The sequence below is a fragment of the Macaca mulatta genome, chromosome 3 (assembly GCF_049350105.2).
Source record: "Macaca mulatta isolate MMU2019108-1 chromosome 3, T2T-MMU8v2.0, whole genome shotgun sequence".
NCBI classification, from domain to species: domain Eukaryota; kingdom Metazoa; phylum Chordata; class Mammalia; order Primates; family Cercopithecidae; genus Macaca; species Macaca mulatta.
Window position 1 is genome coordinate 16604407 of NC_133408.1, and position 11470 is coordinate 16615876.

At 37.5% G+C, this 11470-nt stretch overlaps 2 protein-coding genes across 2 annotated transcripts; both read left to right on the forward strand.

Moving 5' to 3' along the window:
• Positions 1-249: 249 nt before the first annotated feature.
• On the forward strand, positions 250-681 carry LOC106997266 (keratin-associated protein 21-1). Its single transcript, XM_015132958.3, has one exon. It carries the CDS (start codon positions 300-302, stop codon positions 555-557), a length of 258 nt encoding a protein of 85 aa, XP_014988444.2. The 5' UTR covers positions 250-299; the 3' UTR covers positions 558-681.
• A 7912-nt stretch (positions 682-8593) lies between these two features.
• LOC106996352 (keratin-associated protein 21-2-like) lies at positions 8594-8860 on the forward strand. Its single transcript, XM_015132953.3, has one exon. It carries the CDS (start codon positions 8594-8596, stop codon positions 8858-8860), a length of 267 nt encoding a protein of 88 aa, XP_014988439.2.
• Positions 8861-11470: the final 2610 nt, after the last annotated feature.

An 11470-nucleotide genomic window follows, 5' to 3' on the forward strand; every position in this document is an offset into this window, starting at 1 on the left:
TCGAGACAGTTCTTTGGCAGAGCAGATTAAAACGATGCTCCTGAAATGAAACTAGAGTCTCCAAAATAATTGGCTCATTTTAAGCAAAATATTATGCTTATAATTTATGTGGAATATAAATTGATGGTCAACAGTGACTGGCACATAATAGCTGTTCAAATATTTGTTGGCTAAGTCAGGGAGTGAATGGTATGCTTTGGCAATTACTGACAGTATATAAAGGTCTCAGGGAAGCAGAAGACATCCACACCTCAGAAGCATCTTCTTGAAACCCATCTCAATTCTCTCCTCTTGACAACATGTGTTACAACTACTATGGCAACTCCTGTGGCTATGGCTCCGGCTATGGCTGTGGCTATGGCTCTGGTTATGGGTGCGGCTATGGCTCCGGCTATGACCGTGGCTATGGAACTGGCTATGGCTGTGGGTATGGCTGTCGGTTTGGCTCCCGTTATGGCTGTGGTTATGGAACTGGCTATGGCTGTGGATACAGCTCTGGCTCTGGCTACTGTGGCTACCAGCCATTTTGCTTTAGAAGATGCTATTCTTCCTGCTAAAACATCACTGTCAGACGACCATTTGCTTCTAAAACGACACGTCTAAAGATAATGCTGATTCAAGGATTCATACTCCAAGATTTCTATATCCAAGAATTACATGCTTGACAGAGTTTTGGACCTCTAGCCTCACATTTCTTTGAATGAAATCACGGCCATAGGATCCATGGTGTCATCTGACTGTTTTCCAAATGTTATCTTTTGCTCCCTTAATCTCTGATTCTCTGTTATGACTGCAGAGAATGACTGTTAATGATCATAACATCCACAGTTGGGGAAGTCAATCTTTTGCAATAAAAATGGTTCTTTATTTCTAAAAATCTTTGTGTACTTGCTTATGAATTACTCCTTTCTTGAGTTGTTTTAGTATCTCTTGAAAATTGGGCTAACAGTATGTTGGCTGAACCTTAGGTATTTCCTTGATATACTGCAATTATTTCCTCTTATACTTGCATCATAAATAATGTCTTCTCTACCTGCTTCTCATATCCCACATGCTCAGGCTCTCACATGCCCAAGCACAAATCACAGATTATTTCAGAACTGTGCTTTGGAAATGGCACTGAGTGTCTAGAATGGAGCTGGAGGGGGAAAGGGAGGGGAATTGACACCAATTCAGGATGTTATGACAAAAGTCTCAGGGAGGAGATATAGCCTGAGTGCTTAAAGAAGTAATGTAATCTCATCACTTTGGGAGGCCGAGGTGGGTGGATCACCTGAGGTCAGGAGTTCGAGACCAGCCTGGCCAACATCGTGAAACCCTGTCACTACTAAAAATACAAATTATTAGCGGGGCTTGGTGACGCATGCCTGTAATTCCAGCTACTCAGGAGGTGGAGATGGGAAAATTCCTTGAACCCTCAGGAGGCAGAGGTTGCAGTGAGCTGAGATTGCGCCACTGCACTCCAGCTTGGGTAACACAGTGAGACTCCATCTCAAAAAAGAAAAAAAAAAAAAAAAAGAAAAAAAAAGTAATGCAATAGAAGAGATCACTTCCAGGATTGTTGAAAATTTTGAGTCAGGCTCAAGTGTTAGGCATGAGGAATAAAAACCTAAAAAAGGGTAAGTTAGAAAAAAAAGTATACTATCAAATTTATCTACATCTGACAAAAGCACAAATATATTTGTTTGCTTACATGGAGGTTGAGAAATGTGATTTAATTCACTTAACAAATAGTTTTGCATAGACACCATCCTAGACACTGAAGACACAGAAGAAAAATTATTATAAGCAAATGTCCTGCTCTCAGAGTGTTTATAGTCTAACAGATGAAGGTTTAAAACAAAAATAAGCTGGGCGCAGTGTCTCACACCTGTTAATCCCTGCACCTTGGGAGGCTGAGGTGGGCAGATCACTTGAGGTCAGGAGTTCGAGACCAGCCTGGCCAAGATGGCGAAACCCCGTCTCTACTAAGAACACAAAAATTAGCCAGGCGTGGTGATGGGCGCCCGTAATCCCAGCTACTTGGGAGGCTGAGGCACGAGAACCACTTGAACCTGGGAGACGGAAGTTGCAGTGAGCCAAGATCGCATCATTGCACTCCAGCCTGGGCAACAAGAGAAAACTCTGTAAAAAAAAAAAAAAAAAAAAAGAATAATAAAAAAAGCAAAAACCAATTATGATACATTCAGACCGATAATTGCTATAGAGGGAATAAAGCAGCTTAATGGAGAGGAGATGAATGTTTGAAGTACTGGAGAGACAGCTCAGGGAAGTATTTTGAGATTGTGACATTTGAGCTCATAATACAACATTTTCAGCAGCAAAGAAAGACTAAAAAGGACAGTAGTAAGTACCAAGAGGGAGAGCAGTTCATTAAGTTTTGGAGATGATGAAGGTGATGACACAGTTTTCAGTTAGAAAAGAGCAAGGTCTAGTATCTTAATGGAGTTCTTTTTAGATTGGGGTGGTCATAAAAATGAGATTAAAGGGTTTATTCTAGTTTCCTGGCTGACTTTCTGATGTGGAGTGTTTACTGCTTCTTGGATTCTGATTTTAGTGTCCTTTCCTCCAGTTCTAGACCATCCAAACTCTATCATTTAAATCTTACAACAGAGAGTCTTCTGGATTCAGTAGAAACTTCTTACAGTCAGCAGTAATAATGGTATCCCTGTTTCATCCACACACCAGGGACCGTTACACCAAGTCTGGCTCTCTGAGGTCCCTGGAGCTGGGTGACCCCACAAAATGTCTGACTCTAAGAAAGATAGCCCTACAATCAATATCAGCCCAGGAGGAAGGCTACATCCAGGATGGAATCTGTCCAACTGATGGACAATCGGGGTTTCTTCCAAGAGCAGGATACCTTTCACATCTGGAGTATTTGTGAGACAGATCTGCAGACAAACTGTGCTTTCTGGAACTCTGAGGTTATTATAGTATTGCAAGCAGTGGATAACACTTAACATATCTTCAAAACCTGAAATATTGTGGCTATCTCAGTTTAAGAAAATTTTGAGACATTCAGCTTGTGTGAAATGAGAAAATGGTGATAATGGTAACAGAGACAGAAATGATAAAATTAGAGAAGGTTCGTGTGTGTGTGTGTGTGTGTGTGTGTGCACACTTGTGTAGGTGTGGCCTGTTTGGTGGAGGTTGGGAAAAATGGATATGTGAATTCACATGTGTAATCACATTATGGAGGGAAGGAAAAACTATATTTCACAATACTTTCTGTGGTCGGAAAATGATTTAAGCTTCAAAGCTCCTTCATAAACACAAAAGTCCTTTTTTTGGAATATGTTATTACATATTGTAGAGGATGTAAATTGTAAAATCTAAATTGTAAAATTTGTTCTTTTAGTTATTTAACAAACATTAAGATTCATGTTTCAGCTATGTGATGTGATTGGTGTGGAGACAGAGAGATAAAACACATAGTCCCTTCTAAGAATTCAAAATCTTCAGCGGGACACAAAATACTAAATCATACATAGCAGGTATGCTTGCAGGTATGATGGCGTTACCAAGAAGAGCTCAAGGGGGAAACTTAAATCCGAATGTGGAAAGAGAAGGCTCGACAAGGGTCAGAAATTGTTTCCAAAGAATGATAGGAAGAGAACCATAAAGGATGAGGTAGATTTGGTCAGTTACAAGAGACGGAAAATGGAATTCAAGGCCAACAAATTCAAGGAAAGAAGAAAATAAGCTGTCAGTTTATTGAAAGAGTAGGAGGCTCCACTGTGAAATTTTAATCAGTGTCCACTTCCATAAAAGAATTATCACGTCTCTTGAGTGAGCTGCACTGTCTGATATGGTGCTACTAGCCAGCTGTTGAGCGCTCAAAATATGGATAGTTCAAAATGAAATGCACTGTAAGTGTAAAATACACAGTAGTTATCAAAGACTTAATAGAAAAAAGAATGAAAGTATCAAATACATTTAAATTATTTATTATATATTAAATGATAATATTTTGAGACATTAGGGTGAATATAATATGGTATAAAATTAATTCACCTGTTTCTTTTTATCTTTTTAAAATGTGGACATTGGAAAATCTAAATTTCTCAATATGATTCATGGTATATTTCTATTGTAGAGTGTTGTCTTAGAGGGCCAATCATAACAAACTGGCCAGGTAAGGACACTGGCTAGAAAGAGAAGTCACGTTAGGCCACTATCAAAGATTAGGAAGTCTAACCAGGTTATCCAGGTATAAGCAGTAGGTCAGCCTGAGGCAATAGGACCAGTGTTGCCAGTGCTGCAGACTTCAGGGAGGAGCAAAGTCCCTGTATACACAAATTTTCCATCTGGGATAGTTTATTCAGTAAATCTGTGCCTTAGTTTGTTTTGTGCTGCTACAACAGAATACCCGAGACTGGGTAATTTATAATAAACAGAAACTTATTAGCTCATAGTTCTGGTGGCTGGAAAATCCAGTATCAAAGTGGTGAGGGTCTTCCTGCTGCATCAAAACATGGCAGAAGGCATCACATGGTGAAAGACCAAGAGAGGGCAAGAGAGAGAGCAAGATGGGGTGAACCCATTCCCGCAATAACATACTTGCTCCTGTGATAATGGTTTTAGTCCATTTATGAGGGTGGAGCCTTCAAGATCTAAACACCTCATAATGGTCTTACCTCCCAATACCTTCCCAATGGCAATTAAGTTGCAACATGAGTTTTGAAGGGGGCAAACACTGAAACCACAGCAATGAGATTGATCAATGTCCCACCTGTTTAGATACAAAGATATAAATACCTACCTCACACTATATGCATAAGAAATTCCACATTGATTAAAGTTCTGCACATGAAAGTTAAATTATGAAAGTACTAGAAGCTGGTATAGAGTTTTAGGAATTTTGGCTAGGATTGTAAAGACCACAAAGAAAGAAAATCCAGATGGTAGAGGTGTAAGACAAAAGTTGCAAAATATTGGCAATTTTAGTCAAATGAAGTGCATATTTTCCATTTGAAAACCTAAAGGAAAAAATAATTTATGGGTCCTTCCTGAGCTTTAATATTCTTGCAGGGGTTAAATCGATTTGATTCTACCACTAAACAGCTGAGAGTCCTTGGGCAAGTGACAACTACCTGTGGCTTCTGTTTTCACATCTGTGATGTGTGTAAAAACAAAAACCATAGGTACATGGAAGTTACTTTACATCAATAATCATCAGAGAAATGCAAATCAAAATCACAGTGAGCTATCACCTCATACCTGGTGTGATGGGTATTATAAAAGAGATAAGAGATAACAAGCGTTGGAGAGGAAGTGCCATAAAAAACATTTGTGCACTGTTTTTGATGGGAATATAAATTCACATGGCCATTATGGAAAACAATATGGAGGTTCCTCAAAAAATGAAAATTAGAACTACCACATGATTTAGCCCTACTTCTCGGTTGATATGTGAAGGATACAAAATCAGTAGCTCAAAGAGATATATGCATTCCCATGTTTGTTGCAGCACTATTTACAATAGCCAAGACACGGAAACAACCTAACTGTTCACTAACGGGTGAAGGAAAAAATAAATTGTGGTGTATATTTGTAATGGAATATTATAAAAAGGAAAGAAATCCTGCCATTTGCAACAGCATAGATAAACATGGAAGACATTATGCTAAGTGACAAGTCAGCCAGAGAAAGACAAATGCTGAGTAATCTTACTAATATGTGGAATCTAAAAAAGTAGAACTCAAAAACAGAGTGGAATAGTGGTTGCCAAGGGGTCGAGGAGGTGGAAAAATTGGGAAGATGTTAGTTTAAGAGTACAAATCTTCAGTTACAAGAAGAATAAGTTCTGGAGATACAATTTACCTCATGGTAACTAACTATAGTTAGCAATACTGCATTGTATACTTGAAATTTGCAGAAAGGGTAGATCTTAATTGTTCTCACCACAAAACAAAATAAAAATGCTATTTATGTGATTATTGTGTTAACTTACTTGATTGTATCAATCATTTCTCAGTATTTATGTATATCAAATCATCATGTCGTATAACTTTAGCTTATATGATTGTCTTTGTCCATTATGCCTCAATAAAGCTGGAAAATAACAAAAACACAACTTCTTACTTTACGTTGTTTTCAGAAGAATCAAACAAAGTAATAAATGTAAATGTGACTCAAAAATTATAACAGGATGTCTACTTTGGAAAATGTCTATTCATGTTCTTTGTCCACTTTTTTCATGAAATTATTTGTGTTTTTTTTTTTTTGGTGGTTGTTGTTAAAGTGTTTGAGTTTCTTGTACATTCTGAATATTAGCCCCTGTCAGATGCATAGTTTGCAAATATTTTCTCCCATTCTTCAGGTTGTCTGTTCACTTTGTTAATTATTTCTTTTGCTGTGCAGAAGCTTTTTAGTTTAATTAAGTCCCATTCATCTATTTTTGTTTTTGTTGCATACTTTTGAAGTATTAGTCATGGATTATTTGCCTTGACCAATGTTCAGAAGAGTTTTCCCTAGGTTTTCTTCCAGTATTTTTATTGTTTCAGGTCTTACATTGCAGTCTTTATTACATCTTGAGTTGATTTTTGTGTATGGTGAGAGATGGGGTCCAATTTCATTCGTCTGCATATAGCAATCCAATTTTCCCAGCATCGTTTATTGAAGAGGGTGTCCTTTCCCCAATGTATTTTCTCGTTGACTTAGTCAAAGAACAGCTGGCTATAAATATATGGCTTTATTTCCAGGTTCTCTCTTCTTTTTCAATGACCTATATATCTATATTTATACCACTACCATACTGCTTTGGTTACTATATTCTTGTATATATATTATACACATATACAATACTCTACATATAATGTTGTGTATACAATAAGTTTTGATAAATGAATTCGGTAACATTTTTTGGTAAAGTTGTTAGGTTTTTCTTTATTTAAGATCATATCATCGGCAAATAGACATGCTCAACATTGCTAACCATCACAGAAATGCAAATTAAAACCCCAGAGACATCATCTTATACCACTGAGAATGGCTGTTATTGAAATGACAAAACATAACAGACATTGGTGAGGATGTAGAGAAAACTACAAAGGGAAATATAAATAATAATACTTATTATTGTTATCTTTCTCATATAACATCCTCTAATTTAAAATAAAAACATTTACCGCTGGAAGAAATCTCATAGGCTTTCATTTAAGTTAGTGAGTGTCCCTAGTTTGTTAGATTCACAGAAAATAAAGACAAAGTTATTGACCATAAATAACTCACAATCATCTGAGGGAATCAGATAAATAAAATAAGAGTATGCCAGTATAACATATTGAGGACCATAATAGAATTGAGCAAATAGATCCCTAGAAGAATGGTGGAGTGATGCTTAACACTTATTGTGAATGCCCAGGAATGCTTTCATAGGAGATGTAGCCTAAGCTGTGCTTTGAAGGATCAACAGGATTTTGGCAGGTAAAAATTGGAAGTCAGTAGCAAAGACACGGAATCAACTGAAATTTCCATCAATGGTAGGCTGGACAAAGAAAACATGGTACATATACACCATGGAATACTATGCAGCCACAAAAAAGAACAAAATCATGTCCTTTGCAGAAACATGGATGGAGCTGAGGCTATCATCCTTAGCAGTAAACTAATGAAAGAACAGAAAACCAAATACTGGAAGTTCTCACTTATAAGTGGGAGCTAAATGATGAGAACACATGGGCACAAAGAGGGGAACAACACACAGGGGCCTACTTGAAGGGGGAGGGTGGGAGGAGGGAGAGAATGAGAAAAAATAACTTTTGAATACTAGGCTTAGTACCTGGGTGATGAAATAATCTGTACAACAAACTCCTGAGATACGAGTTTACATATATAACAAACCTGCACATGTACCCCTGAACCTAAAATAAAAGTTAAAAAAAATTTGATGAAGTAGGCAAGATGTTTCAAAGAAAGTAACACACTGAAAAGTTCCAAGAAATCTTAGGGTAGATTATGGTGCATTGGGCAAAATCCTGTTGCTTTTATTTTACTATATTGTATCAGACCTCTGTTTTACATCACTTCAGATCTTTGCCTCACCTGTCTCTTGCTCTAGCCACCACTGCAGTGGCCATCCTGCATGGGCTCCATCTACTTTCTTGCAAGTGTAACCTAAGAATGCCTCATTTTGTGCCTTTGCTGTTTGCTTCTCAACTCTAGTCTGGGAATTTCTTGTTGATTACTGAGATGGAAAATGCTGGGACATCTCCCAGTGCACAGGTATGTGTGTACCTGGAAGTACAGAAGAGATAATAGCCCCTGGAGTAAAAAAATCTAAATTAGGTTTGATTACACTCCACAAGGCATGCTTATTCCATGTGCGGGTTACAGCTGTTTCTTTACAATTCTCATGGCTGTCTAGGGGCAAATCCTGGTCATAATTACCTGAAACACTCATTGTCCTTAGAATGATGAACTTTTTAAAGATGTAAATTGCTGTTGTAATGAGGCCACAGAGTCTGTGTTGTGTGCTCCACCCACTTCTGGTTGTATATAAAGGTCTCAGGGCAGAAGATGACATTCAGACTTCAGAATCGCCCACCTGCTTCTCTACTGAACTACTAAACACCCATCTCTAGACACCATGTGTTGCAACTACTACAGAAACTCATGTGGTAGCTGTGGCTATGGCTCTGGCTACGGCTGTGGCTATGGCTCTGGCTACGGCTGTGGCTATGGCTCTGGCTACGGCTGTGGTTATGGCTCTGGCTACGGCTGTGGTTATGGCTCTGGCTATGGCTGTGGATATGGCTCCAACTATGGTTGTGGATACGGCTCTGGCTACGGCTCTAGCTCTAGTTGCTGTGGCTACCGGCCATTTTGCTATAGAAGATGTTATTCTTGCTGCTAGAAAATAACTGCTGTGGACCTTTTCTTCTAAAAGGACCATTTCAAGGCCATTTCTGTTTCAATGTCCTACAATTCCATCAGATTCTACGGAATAGAGAGCAGTCAGAACCTGCACAAAACAGATCATCTTATGAAATCCTGCTTACTATTGTGGGGGCCTGAGTTACCCCATGATGTTTCTGGAAGACAGAAGACCTAACTCTGGCCATGGTCCAAATGTAAACCTACTACCTTCTTATTTTATGTTTCTATATTGTAACTATTTCCAAATAAACATGTTTCATTGGTCCTAACAAGTTTTTCTATTTTTTTTTTTGTTTCAGGCATGCTATTGACTTACACTTTTATCTTATATTTATTTCTATGATGTCTTCAAAGATTCAGTGGGCTGATGCTAAGCTGCTCTTTCTAATTGTGCTTTCCATTCTGCTTGGTCCATGCCTGTGACATACTAGATGTCACGTATTTTAAATATAGTCCCTGAAAAAAATGGCTGCTTTTTGGCTGAGTCTTCTGTTCTTAATTCATTTTCATTAAGGGTTTGTTCTTAAGTATTTGTATTTCATGATTCTGGGTCTATCCATTTTTTCCACATTAATGAGCAATAACGCACTCAATATATGTGCGTGCCCGCGCACACGCACACACACACACACACACAGAATGCTACAGAAAAGCCTGCTTTAGGAAAATGCTAATGGCACAAAAATGGGTTGGAATGGAAGAGGCAGAAAGGTTAAAATGTAAGTATAATAACGATTTGGATACTGGTTAAAGAGATCTGCACTTCAGTGTAGATAATGAAAAAAAACAGATGAACATCAGAGACTTGGTGAAGGTAGAACCTGTAAAATCTTAGACTTCAACAGAGAAAGAAAAAGGGGAAACATCTGGGGAAGATAATATCTACAAAGTATATATTTTTTCCTTAGCACTTAGAATTGTGGGGAATTTGGGGTCGTATATATAGTTATATATCTTCAGGACTGGTATTGCAAAATTAGTAAGACTAGTTTTGCAGATGTGCCCTGTGTTGTTGTTGAGAAACTAATTAGATTGAATGTGTAACAATGACATAAATTCCTCAACACAAGATCTCTTTTTAATATGTGACAAGATCTCTTTTTAATATGAAACAAGAATTACTTCCTCATTAGGCGCTCTGTTTTTGGACGTATTTAAACCTCGGTTGGCTCTCTCTCTTACTGTTAAGAGTTATTCTAGGAGGAAGTTACAAAGTCAGAAAGAGGTATGGAATTAACTGATCTTATGTATCCATTTTTACCTCCATCCTAATCTAGGATACTAAAGAAAGTGATTTGTGCTTTGAAACTTGATTGTGAAAATGGTGATGCTGATATAAAAAAAAATACAGAATGAGAACTTTTATGTTTCTATATCTGGAAGGAGGGGCCAGTTGTAATATGTCTGGCTGCAGAAATCTAATACTCATTTGGGATATAAAAAGGCAGTCAGAACTGAAGTCAAGATTCAGCCACCCATGGTCAAATAAATTCTTTTCCCAGACACCCTTGATTCTTGAAAAAAAATTGAAGTCTTGAGAAGAGGTAGGGCAAAAGGGCATGGATGAAGAGATTGTTTTCTTGAAGGTGTAGAATCACTTCTAAATTAGATAACCGTGAAGTCTCATTTATCAAATATTTATTGAGCTCCTAATAAAACACATTTCATTATGTACTATGAACAGTGAAGTAAAATATTTCATCCTTGCTTTCCAAAAGCATAGGAAAGGCATACAAGACCACAGGCTACAAATATTGGAGTATTGCTATAAAACAGTTACACACAGAAGTATTTGAGAAGTACAGGGGAATAAATCAGAAGAAGAGCCAGGACTAAGAAAAAGTAGAAAGAAGGATGAGGGAATTTCTGAAAAAGAGACAAATTCCTAGCTGAAATATGAAGGATGAATAGAAGTTGACCAATCATAGAAGAAAGAAATATCCTTCTAGGCAGGGAAGAAAAAAATAAATATTTAGTGGGTAAAATGTACATTATTTGAGTGATGAATACAATAAAAACCCAGACTTTACTACTATGCAATATATCTGTGAAACAAAATTGCACTTGTGCCCTTTAAGTTTATATAAATTAAAAAGTTCACATATTGGAATGTTATTGCTACAGCCATTATCTCTCCTGGGAGAAATGTAATCACAGTTGAGCCAAAAAGAAAAAAAATTGCAGGTGTGAATTGTTGCTGTTCTCAGATGGCCCCCAATAACCGTACGCTTGTGTGGTTTACTCTCATTGAGTGTGGGAAGGACCTATAACTTGTCTCTAATCTTACTGAAGATGATGGGATATCTCTTCTGTGATTACATTATGTTTAGGGTTAGCAGATAAAACACAAAATAAATCAATGTAAATTTCAGATTAAAAATGTATGTCTTTTTAGTATAAGTATGTTTTATGCAATATTTGGGGCATACTTACGAAATCTGGCAATTCAAGTTACATGGCAAAGAGATTTTGCAGATGTCCTGGCTGACACCTTAATTACAATGATGTGAGACCTTGAGGCAAGATCCTAGCTAGGTTGTGCTTAGACTTCTGATCTACGAAAACTGAGATAAATAGTGGATGTTGT